The sequence below is a fragment of the Rhinoraja longicauda genome, chromosome 26 (assembly GCF_053455715.1).
Source record: "Rhinoraja longicauda isolate Sanriku21f chromosome 26, sRhiLon1.1, whole genome shotgun sequence".
Lineage (NCBI taxonomy): Eukaryota > Metazoa > Chordata > Chondrichthyes > Rajiformes > Arhynchobatidae > Rhinoraja > Rhinoraja longicauda.
In genome coordinates this window covers 749,932-774,292 of record NC_135978.1, presented here as the reverse complement: position 1 = coordinate 774,292, position 24,361 = coordinate 749,932, and the positions used below count along the sequence as shown (strand labels likewise).

The 24,361-nt window shown below is 44.2% G+C and overlaps 1 protein-coding gene across 1 annotated transcript in view; it reads right to left on the bottom strand.

Moving 5' to 3' along the window:
• Nucleotides 1-18,172, bottom strand: part of LOC144606525 (carboxypeptidase D-like) — a 55,770-nt gene extending 37,598 nt beyond the window's left edge. Inside the window, 5 exon segments of the mRNA XM_078422761.1 lie at nt 7,824-7,841; nt 8,695-8,769; nt 8,772-8,843; nt 8,846-8,929; nt 17,545-18,172. Of these exon segments, the coding sequence (XP_078278887.1) occupies nt 7,824-7,841; nt 8,695-8,769; nt 8,772-8,843; nt 8,846-8,929; nt 17,545-18,148 (853 nt within the window). The 5' untranslated portion in view covers nt 18,149-18,172.
• Between the last annotated feature and the right edge of the window lie 6,189 nt (nt 18,173-24,361).

Sequence of the window (24,361 nt, the reverse complement as noted above, 5' to 3'; positions counted from 1 at the left end):
AACCTCCTTTGGACTGTCTCCAGAGCAAGCACATCCTTCCTCAGATATGGGGCCAAATTTTCCTCACAGTACTCCAAATTATGGAAGAAATAACCCCAGAAGTAAAATGCCCAACAACTGGTCTTAGAATATGGAACTGAACTGCACAAGAACAGGCCTTCCTGCCCACAATCAGAGCCGAACATGATGCCAAGACCAACTCTTAACTGCCTGCACCCAATCTGCCTGCGCCCACACGTCTTTGGGATGTGTGAGGAAACCAGAGCACCCATAGGAAACCCACTTGGTCACAGGAAGAATGGGCAAAACACAGACAGCACCCACGGTCAGGGTCGAACCAGGGCCTCTGGCTCTGTAAGGCAGCAGCTCTACCACTTGCATCACTGTCTAGTGTAATAGTTATACACATGATAATAAATGGAGTGGAAACGTTACACTCCCAGGAATATCAGAAAGATGTTTTACATACAGAAATGCAATAACATAGTAAAATCTCTTGGGATTATTTAACTGTCGAAGTTTTGCATTGAGACCTATGAATAAAACTGTCTAAATAAAATTACATTGAATTAACTGATGCAAACATTTTTAATGAACATACCAATTTGATTCTAGCAGTAAGGAAAGGAAGCATCAACAAGTGTCAAGCGCCAGACCAGTCTCTTCAGAAATAACATTACAACCCACTTAGGAGATCACCAATTTTATTAAAAGCTATCCATTGAAAAAGTTAGCAATTAGTTCAGTGGCAGGGGAAAAAAATGAACAGTGTGAAACAGAAAATGTTACTTATTTTGATGTAGTTCAAGTTCTACTTCGATTTTCAAATATTTCCGCAACCCGAACCGGTTTCCCAGAATTACATCAAAAATATCTCCTCTCTGCAAAACGCTTACCATACTTACAGGATATCCTGCAACTGTTGTGTATGAATAAAACTGGTTCAACTCACCTTAAAAATATAAGCTTTTTATCTTTGTCAACAATGGGCTAATTTAACCGTGAAAATATTTGTTTTATGGTTCTGAACAAAACTCATTACAATGCAAAGCAAACTTAAGTATTAACAATGGGTTTCTGAAAGCTAACTATTCAAATTATAGGCACAAAGTAAATTTAAAATGGGCCCCGTAATAGATTCAATATCACAAAGGCTGATTGTTGACGCAGTCCTTTTTTTGCATTTCATATGAAGGACACACATGACCAGAATATTCCCCTCCTTCTATACGTGTAGACACTGTTGGTCATTAAATGAGTTATTTCAAGGTGAAGGTGAAATCCTAGAAAATTAAAAATGATGTAAAGGTTATGAAAATTGGGAAACCTTCAATAACAACCAGAGGACTTCAGGTTTTTGACACCATTGAATACACCAGGCTGCTAAAAAGCCTCTCCTCAATCAACTAGAATGGTATAACTCCAGAAAAACTCCAATGATCTTTGTGCAGGACTAACAGATTTTGCAGGTTATACGGCAGCACTGTAAATATTCCAGGCGACCCAGTGTGTTAAAGGGAGCAAGAAATATACCCTTTCCACACCCAGCCACAGACCCACATGTTTCTCACTCCTGTTGGGCTGGACCCCAGGACTGGCTCCTGCCATGCATTAGGATAAGGGGGTTGATGCCACCCAACCACTCTACGATCTGTAACCGAAACTTGGCGACCGTTCCACCAAACCTTTGCGCCCGGTCAACCAAGACCTGCTGGATCACCCAGTTGCTAAGCACCCAACCCCCCACGCTCCTTGCAACTCAACCCTCGTCTCACAGTCTTTTTATCTCAGGCCTTTGTCCACTTCTACCTATTAAAACCCCACTCAACTGTGTCAACCTATCACCTGCCAAATTTTGTCTTGCCCCACGTCTTGTCTTCTCTTCCTACTTTACCCCCCATGACCAGTCTGAAGAAGGGCCCCAATCCAAAACGTCACCTTCCCATATTATCCAGAGATGCTGCCTCAACCGTTGAGCCACTCCAACATTTTGTATCTTTTTTTGTAAACCTGATTCTGCAGTTCCTTGTTTCTATGATCTGTAGCTTTGGTCCCCACACCCTGCTTACAGTGTAGACCCTCAGCTAATATTCTAGACGGACGAGCAAGCTGGAAATCCTGATAGTCAGACATGCAATGATTAGATGTCAGATCATTAGTTTTATTGTACATTCATCTGGTTCCTTTCTAACCTATCCAACCTGCAGTAACCATCAGCAATAGTATTCCTTCAAAGTTCTGCAATGCATCTCCACAGTTCCCCAAGGATCTACCCTTCCCCTTCCTATTTCTTATTTATATAGAGCACAAAAATCAGCCCAAAAAACTAACTGTCATGCATTTCCCAACCTACTCTTAGAAAAGTCACTTCGACTTGACCCACAAATGGTGGAAAGACTCACACTATCTTCTTCAAACCCCACCAAATATTCCAAGCTCCACTCACAATGGAAACTGTACGAAACTAGATGAGACGACTGTCTGCAGTCTTGTTCAGCTGCTCAACTAGTACAAGGACTGAAAAGGTGTCACCAAGATACATTCAGATTAAAATATGCCATCTTTTCATTGAAGATAAAGGCACAAAAAGCTGCAGTAACTCAGCGGGTCAGGCAGCATCTCTGGAGAAAAGGAAGAGTAACGTTTCAGGTTCTAGCCATACTTTCATTGTTCACTTTTTATACTTGATGATGAGTGGTCACTATTCATAAATCTGCAAAGAGTTTATGACGCACTATTGATTGCATCACGCGCCGGCCTGACCATTGGTGATAAACACACACACACACAAAACTTGTGTAAAGGTTGGCTGTATAATTTTCTGTCGTTAACAGTTAGAAGCATAAGTTAGAACAGTTAGAAGTAATTTCTCTCACTTTGAGTTGTTGGAATTAATCTTGTTTAACCGAAAGAAAGAATTCTCTTTGAACAGCTGCCATCACTGCTTCCCCCCATCGACTAATTAAGACCATCGTTCAGACATTTTATTGGCTTCCTGGTTTTTCATCATTGTGGCGCTTTGTTCTCTGGATCAGAATACAACCTTTCTGCACCTAATGAGTGACAGCTACAACAACGTACTCCAGCTCTTTACTGTGTAGGATGGAACTGCAGATGCTGGTTTAAACCAAAGATAGACACAAAATGGTGGAGTAACTCAGCGGGACAGGCAGCAGACTGAGTTTGAAGAAGGTCCCGACCCGAAACATCATCCATTTCCTTCGATCCAGAGATGCTGCATGTCCCGCTGAATTACTCCAGCATTTTGTGTCTATCTTCAGTGCTCTTTACTGTTGTTCTAACACCGTCACTGTCACACTGCAGCCATTAGTTTAGAGATACAGCATGGAAACAGGCCCTTTGGCTCATTGAGTCCATGCAAATCATCAATCTCCCATTCACACCAGTTCTCCCACTTTCTCATCCACTCCCCACACCCAGGGGCAATTTACAGAGGCCAATTAACCTACGAATGAATGAAATGCACCTGAATGAAACCCATGTCATCACAGGGAAAAGGTGCAATGTCCACATGGCTGCATCGAGGACAGGATTGAACTCTGTTCTCTCGCACTGCGAGGTAGCAGCTCTACCGTCTGCGTCACTGTGCCGCCCATTCCAGTGCATCCAACATATTCTTTCCTCAGGCACGGTACACCCAAGGTAACAGAGGAGACATCCTTTGTCTCTTCCTCCTCAGCTCCTATTTACATCCTAATAAAACCCAGTATTCCTCTTTCTCCTTCACTGATTCCCTGGCATTTATTTACTTTGCACTGTTTATTTTACACATTTATTTCACGTTCAAAAAGGGTTGAGAAGGGGCCCGCCCTGAAACTTCACCTATCCATGTGCTTCCGAGATGCTGCCTGACCCAGAATTACGCCACCATTTTTTTTTGGTAAACCAGCATCTGCAGTCCCTTATCCCTTTATCCCATCTGTATCTGGTTGGAATCAGAATCCCAAACTTGAAAGTAACTGTGTGGCCAAAACGAACCAATGCATCATTTAGTTCTTAAGCTGCTGCATTTGAAAAATATTCTTTTAAATCTTTGTCAATTTGACTTCAGTAGTTTTGAAGTCATAGTAATTTAATGTGTTCAGTGCTACCCCCGATTATACTCGGGTCAGAGTATACAAGGGAAAAAAAAACTTCGCAGTGAACTGGTTAAAAAATGAATACATTTCGTAAGAAATCTATACCAAACAAAAGTACAATAATTCTCGTGCAATGCATTGTGAAAATTGAAATGGAACTTTTTAAAAGAGCTGTTTACTCGTTCTTTTATTAGAAGAATGACCAGACACGATACATAAATAGCACATCGAACTGGCAATAAAATGGAGACATCTGCTCAAGGCCAGGCAGATATTTTGATCTCAGTAAATACATGTACTTTGAAATCATATCCATCTGATAAATTACTGTGAAATTGTATCTTTTTAGCATGTCTAATATTTGCAATCAGAGGCAAGCATTGATAATATGCTATTCACACTCACAAACATTAACTAGTCATTGACTTCCTGCACTTTAATCAGTCATGATTTCTCAGCAGAAGCTGGCTCTAAATAGTTAATTATCTCATCTGTTAGTTTTCAAACTTTTAATTTTCTACTTTTCGCGGTTATGAAGCAATGCTCCAAAGAGCAAAACAATTGCCTGACTGAACAAAAAAAACTGCAGATGTAAGATGTTTGAAAGAGAAGGAATGGGTGATGTTTCAGGCCAAAACCCTTCTTCAGAATGATGTCAGGAGAATGGGAGGTACATAGATCAGGAAGTGTAGAGTGAAAATGGGACAAAGGGAATGAAGATCAAGGAAAATGTAGAATAGATCATTGTTAGTTAGAGGGTAACGACAAAGCAAACAGAGATAAAATGTAGACAGTAAGACTGGTCGGAGAACTGGGAAGGGGATGGAGAAAGAGGGAAAGCAAGGGTTACTTCAAGTTAGAGAAGTTAATGTTCATATCTCTGGGGTGTAAGCTGCCCAAGCGAAATATGAGGTGATGTTTCTCCAATTTGCGCTGGGCATCACCACGACAATGGAGGAGGCCCAGGACAGAAAGGTCAGTGTGGAAATGGGAATGGGAGTTAAAGTGTTTAGCAACCGCTTAAGAAGACGGAGGCGCAGGCAAGCACCAAGAAAACCAACGTGACTGTGGTAGCAGTTAAGATGATGGAGGCGCAGACTCCCCCACCTTTAAAGATTGGTTAAATTGGTACAGTCAAAACAAGAATACCCAGTTGTGTGCTCATGATGGAACTGATGAAAACGACAAAGGGAGGTCTGTTGGACGAGGAGCCTAGTGGGGTAGAAAGGTGGGGACCAAGGGAACACGGCCACTGATCTGACTGGGAAGGGAGAGGCGGTTTAGTTTAGCGATGCTGCGCGGAAACAGGCCCTTCAGCCCATGCTGACCATCGATCACACATGTTCCATGTTATTGTACTTTCTCATTCACTCCCGACACATTAAGAGCAATTTACATGGACCAATTGACCTACAAATCCACACATTTTGTGGATGTGGAAGGAAACCGGAGCACCTAGAGGAAACCCCCACGGTCATGGGGAGAAGGTGCAAACTCCACACAGACAGTACCCGAGGTCAGAATTGAACCCGGGTCTCTGGCGCTGTGAGGTAGCAACTCTACCCACTGCACCACCGTGCTGCCTGTGAACATGCGAGCTAGGAATGTGATGAAATGAGTGCAAGGGCTCCATCATATGACAGAGGAAGCCACATTTCCAGGAGGAGGACATTTCAGGGTTCTGGAGCAGAAAGCCTCATCTTGAAAACAGATGGGGCCGAGATGGAGGAATTCAGGAAAAGAGCTGACATCCTGACAGGAGGCAGAGTGGGAAAAGGGAGAGTTAAGGCAATGTGGGAGTCAGTGGGTTTATGGAAGATGTCCATGGCAAGTCTATCTCCTGAGATGGAGACAGCGAGATGCAGAAAAAGAAGAGGTATCATGTTACCCATGAACGATCCATGTGTAAAGTGGTGCTTAATATATCTTACACCCAAACACAGTGGGATCTAATGTCCAACACTGACATCCAACCATACTGGTTTTAAATTTTCTCCCTTCCAAGAGCCACACTGCGTGGCAATACCAGGGGTACCAACATCATTGAATATCAACCAACTTGTATCCCATCTCTCTATGCATGCTGGATATCAAAGCAAAGAACAAATCCAACCCTGATGCACACAAACCAAGTGAAGTCATAGCTAATGATTCATTAATTAACAATTTAGAACATCAAACAGTACAGCATAGGAACAGACCAATCGGCCACCATGTCTGTGCCAAACATGATGCTGAGATTAACTCTAATGTACCTGTACAGAATACATTTCTTGCACATCCATGTGCTTATTCAAAGTCTCTTAACGCCACTATCGTATCTGCCTCCATCCCCTCTCCCAGCAGCGCATTCCTCTGTGTAAAATAAGTTACCCTGTACATCTCCTTTAAAGTTCACGCTTCTCCCCGTAAAGCTATGCCCTCTGGTATTTCATGCTTCTATCCTGGGAAGTTGGTTCAGACTGCCTACCCCACCCATATCTTTTGTAATTTTATATACCTCTATCTGGTCCCCGCTCAACCTTTTCCTCCCAGAAAAAAACAATCCAAGTCAGTCCATGTAGTTGATACCCCCTAATCCAGACATCATCTGGTAAACCTACTGTGCATCCTCTCCAAAGCCTGCACACCCTTCCTGTAGTGGGGCAACCAGAATGGCACGCATTTACGCCCTAACCAATGCCTTATAAAGATGCATTGTGATTTCCTGACTCCTATACGCAATGTCCTAACCAATGAAGAAAAGCATACCACATGCCTTCTTTACCGCAAAATGTGTGTGCTGCCACTTTCAGGGAGTTTGTGTTAAGGATAGGGGCTCAGTCTTCTTTTTATCCAGTGAAGCAAGACACCTGAGACATATGTTGAGCGAAAAGGAACTAGCTGTGAACTCACTTTCTTAATGCCGGCCTACATCAGTGTAAATACCAATGGATGGTGTCTGTTATCAAATCACAGATGCACAGCGTCGAAACAGGCCCTTCAGCATCCCAACTCTGTACCAACCCATTTTCTTCTTAAACACACTAATCCTACTAACCCATTTTATTCTCCCCATATTCCCATCAACTCCTTCCCAGGCTCTACCCCTCACCTACATTATTGGTGCATTTATTGTGTGTTTACTGTGGCCCTTTAATCGATAAACCTGCGCATTTTTTTGGGATGTTTGTGGAAACCAACGCAGTCACAGAGAAAATCGTGGCAACTCCTCATAGACACCCTCCTGAAGCCAGGATTGAACATGGGTCACTGGAGCATGGAAGCAACTGTGACAACTGTGCTTATTCACTGTACCTATGCATAGGTTAGTGATAGAAAAACAAACATAGCAGGAATAGAAAATTATGCCCCAACTGCAAGTCGAGTAATAATCACTGGGTTAGTATTTCAGCTCTACATATGTTCCCTTGAATCATATTAGATAAATAAAGTAGCTCTTTTGTTCAAGGGGAAATTCCTCACAAACGCCCACAATCTGTCAAGATTGGCCCTCACAGCTCCTCCACCATTACGCTCAGCCACTGGCTCCCCGCAGGGCTGTGTGCTGAGTCCCCTCCTCTACGCTCTGTATACACACGACTGCACTCCTATTCACCCCTCCAATTCAATCAGCAAATTTGCAGACGACACAACTGTGGTCGGTCTGATCACTGGAGGAGATGAGTCCTGCATACAGAGACAAGGTCTGTGCTCTGTCCCAAATGGTGCGAGGCAAACAACCTAGCACTGAATACCAGTAAGACAAAAGAAATGGTACTGGACTTTAGGAGACACAGAGCAGTTCCTACCCCACTTCTTATAAATGGGGAGGAAGTGGAGAGGGTCTCCACCTTCAAGTTCCTGGGACCACCATCCCCCAGGACCACTCCTGGACTGCAAATACTACAGTGGTAATTAAAAAGTCACAGCAGAGACTACACTTCTTAAGACTGCTCCGGAAAAACAAACTGAAGGAGAATCTGCTGGTGACCTTCTACGCTCCACCATTGAGAGCGTACTGGCATACTGCACCATTGTGTGGTATGCTGGCTGCTCAGTTGCAGACCAGAAGGCCCTCCAGAAGGTTATTAAGACAGCAGAGAAAATTATCGGCTGTCCACTACCTTCTCTGAAGGACATCTCCAGCTCGCGTTGTCTAAACAGGGCCAGAAATATAATTAAGGCAGCACACACCCAGGATATGAACTGTTTGCTCTCCTGCCCTCTGGGAGGCACTACAGGAGCCTAAGGGCCAGAACAAACCGACTTAAAAAGTTATTTTCCCTGGGCCATAAGAACTGTGAATGGAAACACTTGACTTGATGTGACTCTCACTTTCGTCGCACTTTTTAAAATATTTTCAGCATTTTAGGTGTAAAACTCATTTATTATTTATTAGGTTTTTTATGGTTTTTATTGATATTGGTATTTGTTGTGTTGGTTCCTATGTTTGTGCGATTGTCTTTGAAAGATTTGCACTGTTGCACTGTTTCAGATGTAGCACTTCTAATTTTGTTGTACTGTTCGTACAATGACAATAAAGGCATATTATTATTATTTTTATTATTATTACTGTATGTCGCTGAACTCACCTGGTACATCATTACCACTGGGCTCCCATTGATGATCCCATCAGGGAAGGTTTCTTCAGGTGAGTCATTGCACTGTGGTTTGCCTGTTTTCATTATGGATGCTTGGAAGCGTAGGTCTTGGCCAAGTACTTAAATACTTCATCATCCGGGGCCTTACTGTAGTACCCTTTGACTCGTGATTTTTCGAGTCATCATAAGGATAACTGGCAACCACCGATCCACCGTGAAGATTCGCCGAAATCAAAAACTTGTTTTCTACAGGAAAATAACAAATTACAATATTAGAATTAGGCAATGCAAAACAAATACACTTACTTTAAACCATCAGTAGATGCGTTACACCAGTGAGAAACCAAATTAGATGTCTGACAAAGATCAGAATTTACGATCAAACTTTTGTTACAGATGGCCGTTTGCCATGAGTATGTTAAAATATTTTAATTGCAACATTTGTCAGATAATACCTCCTAGATTAATCATCAACTAAAAACCCAAGCAATTCTTTTGGAGACTTCATGATACAAGATATCAGACAGTCTAAATCGAATCTTGGCATTCAATGGCCCAAACATCCACAGGTCCCCTATCATTAACATCCCGAGGGTCATCAAGCAGAGCGGCAACCAGACCCGACACCCCTAAATCTTTTCACCATGCTTGACGCTAATCAGCAGTATGACAGAATACTCTGCACTTGTCTATAAGAATGTAGCTCCAGCAACGAATAAACCTCAGCACCTGGGATAAAACTGGATTTCCACCCCATCCATCACCCTAACCCATTCATTCCCTGAACAACATGGCTGCAGTGTCTACCGACATAATGTATCACAATTACTTGTCTAGGCACTTGGACAACATCTCCCGAGTACCCAACCTTTACCATGTGTAATGGGGATATCTGCTCCTGGAATCACACGGTCCCCCACCAACCACATACCAGCTAGAGTCAGTGACAGAGCTGCACAGCATGGTACAGGCCTTTTGGCCCACTTTGTCCATACCAACCAATTGGCACATTGGGCTTGTCTCAATTGCCAGTATTTGGCTCGTGTCCCTCTAAACCCTATTTATCATACATCTGTCCAAATGTCTTTCAAATCCGTAATTGTATCTGCTTCTCTAGATTCCACTGGCAGCTCATTCCAAATACAGACTGTTTCTTTATTGTTACTACATCTATACGCTAATATTTGCTACCCAAAAGCTTCATGGATGAACCTTCACCTGAAGGCTGCGTCAGGAAGGGTTACAAATGACAGCCTTAGCAAGGACAATTACAGATGGGTAATAAACACTGTTCCTGTCAGCAACATCCATGCCCAGTAAATAGGTTGAAGAAACAGGAACAGAAGCCATCATGATCATGTGTCGAAACAGAAAATAAATTAAACACACAGTCCACACCCATCAGAGAACATTTGATGTATGTCATTAATTAAAAGCCAGATCAAGAAAATGCTTAGACAAGAATGCACCGAGGAAGGAGAAAAAAACATCAGCATGTGTTTTATTTTTAAGATATTGATTCCCACGATTCATTATTTAAGGCTACACCTGTGAGCTAAAATATAGCACTTTGGCACACAATACATCATGCCATGTCATGCCCAATTACGTACTTGGCCAATTTCAACATTATGTACCACAAGAAACAGCATTATGTCAGGAATTAACTCACCTTTATAATTGAACACTATATTATAGTGTTATTATATTATAATAAACACTATTCTGAAAAACACCAGATTTCATTCCCTTCACTTCAATACTGTATTTTACCTTACAATTAATTGTCTACCCACAGGAGGTCACCTCCAAATTCTGTGCATCCTCATTTTTGTCAATAATCAATCACCTACAGGGAGTTTATCAGATACTTCTGCAAATCCACATAAAATAACATTCATGATGCTCCCTCACTGCCCTTCATTCAACGGATGACCAATTTCAGAAGCACCAAAAGGCCCATTTCAATCCTCCCACCTATCACTCAATAAGATCACAACTGATCCATGATATAAACTCCACTTTCCACTTAAACCAATTCTTTTAGTTTAAAAATCCACAGCCTCAAATATAATGAATCCCAGTTTCATAACACACCAATGAACTACCACATTTTCCTTCCCACTGATTAGTTTCATCCCAAAAATAGACACAAAATGCTGGAATAACTCAGCGGGACAGGCAGCATCTCAGAAGAGAACGAAAGGGTGAGGTTTCGGGTCGAGACCCTTCTTCAGACACAAAACGTCACCCATTCCTTCTCTCCAGAGATGCTGCCTGTCCTACTGAGTTACTCCAGCATTTTGTGTCTATCTTCAGTTTAAACCAGTATCTGACGTTCCTTCCTACAGTTTTATCCCATTTGTCTTTCATGGACTCCTATATACACACCACACCACACCACACCCAAAGTTTTTTTCTCCCTACTCTTTCTTTACATGCACCTCTTTGTCACCTTTGACAGCTTTCCCAGTCTGCTACTTCCCTGGTCTTAGCTCAGGTTTCTTCTGCAAACATGATACCATCTCTTACCATTTTGATCGTAGTTGCGTGGTTACACTAGTGGAGCTATGAGTGACTACACTCCCTTGCCTGGAACAGACGTGCGGTTGCAAAATAACTAGGCTGGTCTGCAATGAGTCACCTATTTGCTTTTCAGTGAACAGCAGAAAGTGCAACTTTTACATGACATGCAACTTGTTCAAAACTGTCTTCACTTCAGTAATAAATATCACTCTTCCATCTAATTTTCAAATTTGAAGGGTTTCAATTCCGTCAATCCTATAACTTGCATACTGTATTTTAAATATTAGTAGGTACTTAAGATAGACATAAAAAGACTCTGAAGAAGGGTCTCGACCCAAAACGTCACCCATTCCTTCTCTCCAGAGATGCTGCCTGTCCAGCTGAGTTACTCCAGCTTTTTGTGACTATCAAGTCAAGTCAATTTTATTTGTATAGCACATTTAAAAACAACCCACGTTGACCAAAGTGCTGTACATCTGTTTAGGTACTAAGGAAAAAATGAAACATACAGTAGCACACAAACATAACAGCACATACAAAACAGTTCACAGCGCCTCCTCAATGGGTCTCAAACGCTAGGGAGTAGAAATAGGTTTTGAGCCTGGACTTAAAGGAGTCGATGGAGGGGGCAGTTTTGATGGGGAGAGGGATGCTGTTCCACAGTCTAGGAGCTGCAACCGCAAAATCTTCGGTTTAAACCAGCATCTGCAGTTCGTTCGTACACATTAGTAGGTACTTAGTCCCTTTACACATATTAAGAATATTTACACGATTTACTGCCATGCTTTCCATATTGAAAAGATTGAGGCATACTAAAATATTTCAGATAAGTAGTTGCAGAGACCAGGCATATCTCTAGAATATAACTGACAACTACCACCTTCAACCTCATCTAATGCAGTTGGCCTTTAATCCACCTCAACTAGTCAACGGTAAAGGTCACACTTCCACACTTTTCCACAATATTCGAACCATCCAGAACCACATGGCTTATGATCAACATCCTAATCAAGGTTTACTGGCCTCTGCACTACATCCTGCAGACTCAATGCGCCATGAATGAAAATCTATTCTATTTTTCAGACCTTAGATTTTCACCTCTACGGCAAACACAACTTTTAGTTGGCATTGGTATTTTAGTTTAGAGATACAGCCAGGAAACAAGCCCTTCCGTCCACAGAATTCACGCCGACCATCAATCACCCGTTCACACTAATTCTATGTTATCCCACTTCCTCATCCACTCCCCCAAAAGAGGCTTTTTTAAAAATAGAGGCCTATTATCCTACATACCCAAACATCTTTGTGGGAGGAAACTGGAGCACCTGGGGGAAACCCATGCAGTCACAAGGGGAACGTGCAAACTCCACTCAGACGGCATCCGATGTCAAGATCGCACAAGGTCTCTGGTGCGGTGAGACAACCGAAATACCAGCTGCGGTATTGTTTTCACAATGTTTTGTGTACTGAGATATGGTGAAATACTTGGTTTTGCACGCTAACCAGGTAAATCATACCAAAGGAGCAGTGTAAAAAAGAAAAATATAGTGTTACTGCGACAGAGAAAGTGCAGGGAATTCAGCCCTAGGATATGAGAGTATAAGAAAATAACTGCAGATGCTGGTACAAATCGAAGGTATTTATTCACAAAATGCTGGAGTAACTCAGCAGGTCAGGCAGCATCTCGGGAGAGAAGGAATGGGTGATGTTTCAGGTCGAGACCCTTCTTCAGACCAGGATATGAGAGGTCAGTTGAAGTATTTGATGGTATGCGTTTTCAAGCTTTCAAATCTTCTGCCCAACAGGAGAGGGAAGTAGACAAATATGACCAGTTGTGACACAAACTGCAGATGCTGGTTTACAAAAAAGGGGGAAGGCTGGTTTGTGTGATGGACTGGGGTTCATTCACAACTCTGCAATTTTTTGCAGTCTTGGACAGAGCAGGTGTCAAACCAACCTGTGACACCTTCAGATAGGATGCTTTCTAATAGTGCATCTGGAAAAATTGGTAAGAGTCACTGAGAACATACCAAATTTCCCCAAAGCCTTCTGAAGAAATAAGAAGTGTTCGTGTACTTTCTTGGTCACAACATCAACATGGTTGGACCACGTCAGCTTGTTGGTGATATGTACACCTTGGAACTTGAAACTCTCTACCATCTCCAGTTCAGCACCATGATACAGACTGGAGCATTTTCTCCATGACTCCTCATTAAGGCAGTGTCCTGCGCCTTCATTTCACTGACACGGAGGGAGAACTTGTGGTCCTTCAGTCTCTGCGCCCCCCCCCCCCCCCCCCAAAAGAATTATTTTAAAATATTTTTCCAAATGCTGGGTCTCATGATTAAAAATGGAAATGCAGAAGTCACAAAGCAGTCCAAGGGGCTAAAATGCACTAACTCTTATCCCGTTCACACACAAAGTAAAAGGTAGCACCATAGATTCATTCCTACAACAAAATTGCAAGTACAGGTGCTCCTCAGCTTACGATGGGGTTCCTTTCCGAGAAACCCATCAGAAACGGAAAATATTGTAAGTCAAAATACATTTAATACACACGATCACGCGACCGGAAGCGAGCTGCGGCTCACTACGGGTCACTGCCGTTTGCACCATCGCAAAGACGAAATATCGCAAGTCGAGGCATAATAAGCCGGAGAGCACCTGTAAACAACTTTAACTGTGGTCACAGAAGTCAGCTTACGTCTGGGAATTTGGTGAGATACTACGTTAACAATAGTTGGGGCATGGATATCAGTGTTCAGGACAAACATAACACCACACTCGGGCAAGATTCCGAATTCAGTTCCTACTGCTCAACACTTTTTAATTCACACAGTCATAAGATTGAACATGTGCAAGATGAGAACATGAAGTTTCTAGAACGTTTCCAGCAGCCATTATTCATCAGGTTGTGCTACTGGCCCCTGTAGTGGTAATTTGCCGATTAAAAGCATTTTAAACAGTAGGCTTACAGCAATAGAAGTGGAACTGTTTGACCTATTTGCAATTCAAAGCAACATAAAACCTAGCAGACAAAGAAAAAAACATGGTGTTTTGTTACTAATCAGTATCAATGCCAGTGATGCATTGCGAGAACATGGGCAAGCCGTGTTGCCAGGAGTCTTTGTGTAAAGGCATTGATGCTGTACCGTCTGACCCTTTTTTGCCTGATTAGTACTGCCTGACATTTGAATCGGGCCCAACACGACCAGATATTGCTGCACAATCATTGAAAGCAAGCATGCAGGTGCAGCAGGCAGTGAAGAAAGCGAATGGTATGTTGGCATTCATAGCAAGAGGATTTGAGTTTAGGAGCAGGGAGGTTCTGCTGCAGTTGTACAGGGCCTTGGTGAGACCGCACCTGGAGTATTGTGTGCAGTTTTGGTCTCCTAACCTGAGGAAAGACGTTCTTGCCTTAGAGGGAGTACAGAGAAGGTTCACCAGATTAATCCCTGGGATGGCGGGACTTGCATATGAGGAAAGACTGGATAGACTGGGCTTGTACTCGCTGGAATTTAGAAGACTGAGGAGGGATCTTATAGAAACATATAAAATTCTTAAGGGGTTGGAGAGGCTAGATGCGGGAAGATTGTTCCCGATGTTGGGGGAGTCCAGAACCAGGGGTCACAGCTTATCATATCATATCATATATATACAGCCGGAAACAGGCCCTTTCGGCCCACCAAGTCCGTGCCGCCCAGTGATCCCCGTACATTAACACTATCCTACACCCACTAGGGACAATTTTTACATTTACCCAGCCAATTAACCTACATACCTGTACGTCTTTGGAGTGTGGGAGGAAACCGAAGATCTCAGAGAAAACCCACGCAGGTCACGGGGAGAACGTACAAACTCCTTACAGTGCAGCACCCGTAGTCAGGATCGAACCTGAGTCTCCGGCGCTGCATTCGCTGTAAAGCAGCAACTCTACCGCTGCGCTACCGTACCGTGCTTAAGGATAAGGGGGAAGTCTTTTAGGACCGAGATGATAAAACATTTCTTCACACAGAGAGTGGTGAGTCTGTGGAATTCTCTGCCACAGAAGGTAGTTGAGGCCAGTTCATTGGCTATATTTAAGAGGGAGTTAGATGTGGTCCTTTTTGCTAAAAGGATCAGGTGGTATGGAGAGAAGGCAGGTACAGGCTACTGAGCTGGGTGATCAGCCATGATCATATTGAATGGCGGTGCAGGCTCGAAGGGCCGAATGGCCTACTCCTGCACCTATTTTCTATGTTTCTAATACTCAAGAGATAAGTAGGAAGGAACTGCAGATGCTGGTTAAAGCCAAAGATAAACATATCTTTCACTCATTTGTTCTATATCTCTCTACGTCACCATCAAAATATCTCGTTTCCTATTCCCCCGACTCTCAGTCTGAAGAAGGGTCTCGATCTGAAACATCACCTATTCCTTTTCCCCAGAGATGCTGTCTGACCTGCTGAGTTACTCCAGCTTTTTGCTGAGTTACTCCAGCTACAAACATATAGTGGTGTATATAGGGAAACACCAATCTAGGGGGTGTGCACTTTATGTTTGTTTAATTGTAATCTACAGTGACTTACTCAGGATACGAGAGTATGCAAATATGACTTCTCACTACTTGATTCTTGTTTTGGAACAAAATACAAATCGGACATTTGTCCCATTCTGAAAAATTCAATTTGAACTTGGATCATTCATGCGGTTCCTTTCACTAAAGAGGAGTCATGACCCGAAACATGGACTGACCATTCCTTCCCAGATACTGCCTGGCCCGTTGAGTTCTCCAGTACTTTATGTTTTGATTGATTGAAAGATACATCACAGAAACAGGCACTTTGGCCCAGACTCCATACTGACCATCCATCATCCATTCACACTAGTTCTATGTTATTCCACTCCCTACCCACACAGAGTAATTTAGAGACAACTTAACCTACAAATCCAAAGTCTTTGGTATGTGGGAGGAAACCAGAGCACCTGGAGGAATCCCATTAGTCACAGGGAGAACGTGAAAATTCCACAGACAGCACCCAAGATCATGATCTAACCCAGATTTGTGGCGCCATGGGCAACAGTTCCACCAGCTGTGCCTCTGTGCCAGCCCTCAAATTAGGAGTCAAACTAAGTGACGAGGATGTTAGACAGCTATGGAGGCCGTCAAGTTAAACCAGAGAATGACAGATTCTTGATTAGTCAGGGCATCAAGGGTTATGGGGAGAAGCAAGGGAATGTGGTTGAGAGGGAAAGACAGATCAGCCATGAATGAATGGCAGAGTAGACTCAATAGTCTAATTCTGCTCTGATGATTTATAGCCATACAGCATGGAAACAAGCCCAACTTGCCCACACCGACATACTAGTCCCACCTGCCCGTTTGGTCCATATCCCTATAAACCTATCCATGTACCTGTCCAAATGTTTCCTAAATGTTGTGATAATCCCTGCCTCAACTACCTCCTCTGGCAGCTCCTTCCACACACCCACCACTGTGTGAAAAGGTTGCCCCTCAGGTTCTTATTAAATCTTTCCTCCTACCTTCACCGTAAACCGATGTATGTTTGCGAGAGATGGATACAGAATGCTAGAGTAACTCAGCAGGACAGGCAACATCTCTAGAGAAATAGAATGGCTTACGTTTCAGGTCGAGACCCTTCTTCAGACTGGGTGTTCTGGTTGATTACTGCGCAAACACCTCATAAGTGGTTATCTCGTGTATGAGATAATTAGGTGTATGAGACAATGAGGTGTATGAGGTTATTGTGTAGGAAGGAACAGCAGATGCTGGTTTACACAGATCAACACTAAATGCTGGAATAACTTAACAATAACTCTATCCAGAGATGCTGCCTGTCTACCTGAGTTACACCAGTATTTTGTGTCTATATTTGGGATAAACCAGCATCTGCAATTCCTTCCTGCACATAGGAAGGAAGCAGTTAGGCTGGAAAGACTGCAAGGAAGATTTACAGAGATGTGTAGGAAAGAACTGCAGATGCTGGTTTAAACCAAAGATAGACACAAAATGCTGGAGTAACTCAGTAGGACAGGCAGCATTTCTGGAGACAGGTACATGGATCGGGACATGTTGGCCAGTGTGGGGAAGTTGGTCAGAAGGGCCTGTTTCCACGCTATATCACTCACTCTATGACTAGTGAGGACTCCTCCGGAGAGAAGGAATGGGTGATGTTTCGGGTCGAGACCCTTCTTTAGACCTTTGATTTGTCCATATTATAGGCAAGACGCTGTCAAGCTGGAAAGGGTGCTGATTGACAAGATTTACAAAGATGTTGCCGCCAGGGCTAGAGGGCCTGAGCTACAGGGAGAGGTTGTGAGTTGACGAGGTTCACCTTTAATCCACCTCTCCATGGCCACCACCTCGGGCACGTCCGCCTCCTCCACGGCCAGGGCGCCGTACTGGTCGGGGAAGCTGCGGTTGAGGTCTTTGCCCTTGGCGTTCCTCCTGGCGTCGGCGGATCCGGCGCAGACGCTCTCCACAGCGCGCTCGAAGCCGTCGGGGTTGAGGCTGGGCAGGAGGTAGACGCGGGTAGTGTCGAGCAGGCGGCTGACGCGCGGGTCGCGGCCGTAGCCCAGCACCAGGTACTGGGCCAGGTAGAGCAGCACCTGGCGCGACACCGTCTCGTCGCCGTGCATGTTGCCCACCAACTTGAGCTTGGGCCGGGGCGGCGAGGCCGGGGATGAGGCCTGGATCGGGGCCGAGATCTCTATCACCCACAGCGAGCGGTTCTCCACACTCCGGCCGATGCTGAAGAGCCGGGCTTGGGCGGCGTGGGCCTCCGCCAGGCCCCGCAGCAGCTTCGTCATCTCCTCGTAGTTGTAGTAGCGGGACGTATCGATGTCGGTGTCGGTGTCCCCGGCTCCGGCCGCCCAGCACACGGCCAGGGCACAGACCGCCAGCATCGCCGCGCTCACCATCGCCATCGCCATCGCCATCGCTCTTGCCGCCAGTGCCCCGGGAACGGACAACCCGCGTGGGCCCGCCCCCCCCAACCGTGAGGGACACGGCCGCCGGCCAACCAGCTCGCAGCATTCACTCGAACCCGCCCCCCTCCAGCCCGGCGGACCAATGCGCTCTCCGCATCCACCGGAACCCGCCCATCATAGCGTTGAGAGACCGGCCCAATCAGATCGCTGCTACAAGCAGAACCCGCCCAACATGCCTTGAGTGACATGACAGCCGTCCAACCAGATGGCAACTGCCTGCAGATACCGCCCTCCGTGGCCCTGAGTGACAGCGCGGCTGACCATACAACACACGGCATTTTCATTCCCGCCCCCCTCCCGCCACTGACAGGCAGCCTGGCTGCCCAACCAGCGTGCCACGTCTGCTGCGGTCCCGCCCCCGTGTGATGCCTTCATTGGCCCCTCAGCATCATGTGTCGTGAGGTACAGTCAACTCTTTCTTTGCGTCTTCTTTTTGACTTCGGTAACTTATTACGACACGTGCTAATAGCACGTTGGCCTTCAAAGTGAGAGGGGTTGAGTATAGGAGGGACGAGGTCCTTCTGAAGTTGTACAGGGCCCTGGCGAGCCCACACCTCGAGCAGTTTTGGTCTCCTAATTTGAGGAAGGACATCCTTTCTGTTGAGGCTGTGCAGCGTAGGTTCACCAGGTTAATCCCCGGGATTGCGGGACTGTCGTACGAGGAAAGATTGGAAAGACTGGGCTTGTATTCACTGGAGTTTAGAAGGATGAGAGGGGATCTTATAGAAACATATAAAATTATAAAAGGACTGGACAAGCTAGATGCAGGAAAAATGTTCCTGATGTTGGGGGAGTCCAGAACCAGGGGCCACAGTCTAAGAATAAGGGGTAGGCCATTTAGGACTGAGACGAGGAAAAACTTTTTCACCCAGAGAGTTGTGAGTTTGTGGAATTCTCTGCCACAGAAGGCAGTGGAGGTCAATTCACTGGATGAATTTAAAAGAGAGTCAGATAGAGCTCATGGGGCTAACGGAATCAAGGGATATGGGGAGAAGGCAGACAATAGACAATAGGTGCAGGAGTAGGCCATTCGGCCCTTCAAGCCAGCACCGACATTCAATGTGATCATGGCTGATCATTCTCAATCAGTACCCCGTTCCTGCCTTCTCCCCATACCCTCTGACTCCGCTATCCTTAAGAGCTCTATCTAACTCTCTCTTGAAAGCATCCATAGAATTGGCCTCCACTGCCTGCTGAGGCAGTGAATTCCACAGATTTACAACACTCTGAGTGAAAATGTTTTTCTACATCCTTTGTGCCCCGACCTCAAAGGTGCGGAAGGTTCATATGTGATAGGAACAGAATTAGGCCATTCATCCCATCAAGTCTACTCCGCCATTCAATCATGGCTGGTCTATCTCTCCCTCCTAACCCCATTCTCCTGCCTTCACCCCTTAACCCATGACACCTGTACTAATCAGGAATCTATCTATCTCTGCCTTAAAAATATCCATTGACTTGGATTTCATTGCCTTCAGTGGCAATGAATTCCACAGATTCACCACCCTCTGACTAAAGAAATTCCGCCTCATCTTTCTAAGCGTATGTCCTTTTATTCTGAGGCTATGCCCTAGACTCTCCCACTAGTGGAAACATCCTCTCCACATCCACTCTATCCAGGGCTTTCACTGCGTGGTAAGGCAAGACTGCGCATCCGCACATGGGCCCCTCTTCCATCCGCTGCCATCGCCGATTCAGTTCCGTTCAGTTTCAGTTTAGTTCATTTGTCACGTGTATCGAGGTACAGTGAAAAGCTTTCCCTCCTCCTCCTCTCCTGTTCTCGGGGACAAACAAGGGCCGGGCTTGGCATCTCCCATCTCCCTTTTCCGCTGCGGGCAAGCCAGGCCTGCTGTTGGAACATAACCACTTTCCACCGGTCATTCCGTGCTGTAGCTCTAAACTAAACTAAAATAATATATCAAAATGGCTTACTTAGAGTCACACATTCCGTGCTGTAGCTCTAAACTAAACTAAAATAATATATCAAAATGGCTTACTTAGAGTCACACATTGCTTTTCTATTACTTGGCAAAGATTTATTTTTTATGGGAACTATACTTTGATTCATTCAACCACATGTGTGCACCCACATTAGACAGCGATGCCACTCGTTTCTGTCTTGTAGATTGTGAAAGAAGTGTACAAGTACTGTAACTCCTCATAAAGCAATGAATTATTTAATCTCTAACCAATTTGCCACCAGGTGTTGATCTTGAGACAGCATGGTGTCATGTGCTCACATATTGGAGGGCATTCTACTGCACCCAAGGTCACAGGCATTTCAAACACATTCCTGTATTCATGTACTCTGACCTTCAAAACACAGATTGGCCACTTCAAATGCTGATATTTAAAGTTATTTTCCATTATCTGCACTTTATCTGTACCCTGCACACTATTACCCAGAGAGTTTTTGTCCAAGGGTCGGGGAATCAAGAAACAGAAGACGTAGGCTTAAGGTGAGAGGGGAAATGTTTAATAGGAAGCTGAGAGGCAACTTTTTCACTCAGAGGGTGATGGGTGTATGGAACGAGCTGCCACAGGATGTAGTTAAGGCAGGTACTATATCAGTTAAAAGGATAGGTAGATGAATTGGACAGGTTTGGAGGGATCGGCAGCGGCGGCGGCGGCGTGTTCGCCCGCCCCGGATCGCGGGGCTTGGGTCGGCCCGCTGCAGACCTTTCACCGTCCGGCGCGGCCTGGAACGTGGCAACATGAACAGCCTGACCACGGGAGAAGACGGCAGGGGAAGAGAAAAGACATTCTGGCCTTCCATCACAGTGAGGAGGGGACTGGAGGAGACTCACTGTGATGGATGTTTCTTTTTGTTTGATTGTGTGTGTTATTGCTTATTTTTATTGCTCTTATTGTTGGACTGTGGGTAATCTTTCATTTCACTGCACATTTATGTGTATGTGACAAATAAACTTGACTTGACTCAAACGCAGGCAAATTATACTTGCTTAGATGAAGTAGTTTGGTCAGAATGGACTTGTTGGGCTGAAGGGCCTAGTTTCGTGCTCAGTAACGGTGCAGTAAGAAATGATAGGCCTCCCAGAATTCCATCCTTGTTCCTTCATGGCTTTTGTTGCCTAGAATAATTCTGTCACTACACTTATCCTTAATACTGAGTTGCCAGCTCTCTTACTTTAGAGACACGTGTTCTATTTCTAAATTGTTAAGATCACCATTTTAATACAGATGCCATCTCTGCTTTCTTTGCCATTTGCTTTTGTGAATAGTACAATCATTGTAAATGTTTCTAATTTATTTTCATCACATGTAACAGAGGTCAGAACAGGGTGGTGAATCTGTGGAATTATTTGCCACTGATGGCTGTGGAGGCCAAGTCAATGGATATTTTTAAGTCAGAGATTAACAAATTATTGATTAGTATGGGTGTCGGGTTATGGGGAGAAGGCAGCAGAATGGGGTTGAGAGAGAGATAGATCAGCCATGATTGAATGGCAGAGTAGACTTGATGGGCGACTGGCCTAATTCTGCTCCTTTGACTTACAAACTTATGAATTTATGAAGTCAAAACTCAAACTGCAATCTGACTCAGTATTGTGTCCTTGCACCATGGATTAGACAAACATGGATTAGACAAATGACAGACACACAATGCTGGAGTAACTTAGTGGGTCAGGCAGCATCTCTGGAGGAAAGGACTATGTGACTTTTTGAGTCAGACTCAGATTAGACAAAGTGAAGATAGACACAAAATGCTGGAGTAACTCAGCGGGACAGGCAGTATCTCTGGAGAGAAGGAATGGGTGATGTTTCGGGTCGAGACGGTCAGAAAGTGGCTTCGTTTTGAGGGAAAACACCTTGCAGGCACGGTTGAGAAATCTGCTGTAAACTGACATGCTGCCTCAATGTGAACCACAATCTGTGTTTTAATTTCCATATTATATTTTAAATCTTCAGTGCAATGCTAAAGTAAAGAGGAAGGTTTAAATTTTCAGATCCCTCAGATTAATCCAGGAGCCATTAAAATATTTGCCAATTTGCACATTGTCTGATGGTGCTGTGAATGTTTAAGTTAAAGAGACAACTGTTGGGTCATGAGATGCAAGAGGAGGTCATGCAGAATTACTCCACGGTTTTGTCATTGGGTCTTTCTTTTTGCATCAGTTGCTGATCAGGCAGAGAAGATCTTTCTCATGACTGAACATATATCTCCCCTCTCCCATCAGGCAAGAGGTACAGGAGTGTGAAAACACACACCTCTAGATTCAGGAACAGTTTCTTGCTAGCTTTTATCAGGCAACTGAACCAGAGTGGTTCTGAGCTGCTATCTACCTTATTGGTGACCCTTGGACTATCTGTAATCGGACTTTACTGGACTTTATCTTACACTAAACGTTATTCCCTTTATCTGTATCTGTACAATGTGGACGGCTTGATTCTAATCATGTATCGTCTTTTCTCTGACAAGATGGCATGTAACAAAAGCTTTTCACTGTACCTTGGTACATGTGACAATAATAAACTAAACAATTTTAGAAATTAGTTGACTGACCTATTTTGGAATTGCTTTGGGAATTGCTGAGGGGAGAGTGTATTGTAATAAATCAGTTGCATTGCGGCTTGTTCATATAAAAGCTGGGGTGGGACCAAACAGCCGGACCTTGTCACGAAGCATTGATTCTCGATAATTACAGGCTTGTTCCCAGCAAACTGCAGTGTGAGAATACGCAGAGAGGATGTTAACAGCAGCATTAGAATTAAAGGGCCCTGCCCAGTGATATTCATCTCTGAAGAAGGGTCTTGGCCTTAAACATCACCCATTCCTTCTATCCAGAGATACTGCCTGACCCGCTGAGTTACTCCGGCACTTTGTGTCTATCTTCGGTGTAAACAGCATCTGCAGTTCCTTACGTCACATATTCATGTAGCAACGTACAAATAACTTCACAGAACCTTTCACCCTCCCAGTTGCCTAACAGCAGATCCGGACGGAAAGTATTAACTACTGAATCCTTTTAGAACCCCTTGAAGGGCAGTGGGGAGTCTGAAGAAGGGTCTCGACCCGAAACGTCACCCATTCCTTCTCTCCAGAGATACTGCCTGTCCCGTTGAGTTACTCCAGCACTTTGTGTCTACCTGCTTTCTCCATCTTTAGTTTAGTTTATTATCGTACAGATACAGGATAAAGAGAATAACATTTAGTGCAAAATAAAGTCCAGAAAAGTCCAATTAAAGATAGTTGGAGGGTCTCCAATGAGGTAGATGGTAGCTCAGGACCACTCTCTAGTTGGTGATGGGATGCAGCAGTTGCCTGATACCAGCTGGGAAGTGTGAACAAGGAACCATGCCTCTGGTTCCTTGAAAAAACCACAAAGTGCTGGAGTAACTCAGTGGGGCAGGCAACATCCCTGGACAACATGGATAGGTGATGTTTCCTCAGATCCTTGTACCTTGTGTCCACTCCAGCCTTTGCTGCTCATCTCCCTCCACCTCACAACCTCCACTCTCCGTTGCATCTTACCCTCCCTGATTGACAGTGTTCTCACACGCCATTAACTCTGGAGCAAAAGAAAACAGAACTCTGGAAGAACTCCGCGGGTCAGGCAGCATCTGTGGCGGCAAAAGGTGTGTGTTGACCTTTTGGGTTGAGACTGTGAGAGGAAAGAGGAAGGTTGTCAGTATATGCAGTACAAGGGAGTGGTGGGACCAGGGGCCTAGCCAGGTTCTAAAGTTAGGGGGAGCAGAACAGGGGCCTAGCCAGGTTCTAAAGTTAGGGGGAGCGAGCACATAAAAAAAGGCGCCATGACACAATTTAAAACTCATTATACATTTATATTTTGTGTTTAAAATCAAAACACAAGGAAGATTCAGTTTTAAAGGAAGTACATAATTGTTATTTTGTATTTAAAATCAAAACACAATAAAAAAAGTTTTGAATTGAGATTCATATTCATTTTGCATATTTTTCATATATTTTTCAAAAAGCTGAATCAAATGAGAAGCCATTACCAGATCTAGACTACTTTTCTGTAAATATGTGGATAAATTGAAAGCCTTGTCCAGCACTTTACTCCAGAATATAAGAATAACTAAGAATTCATGTACTGAGTGTTTCCAGTATATTTTTTGCTTCAGCGAGCTGCTTAGGGGTACAGTTTTTTATCTCACCATCCAGAATTCTTTGTAGAG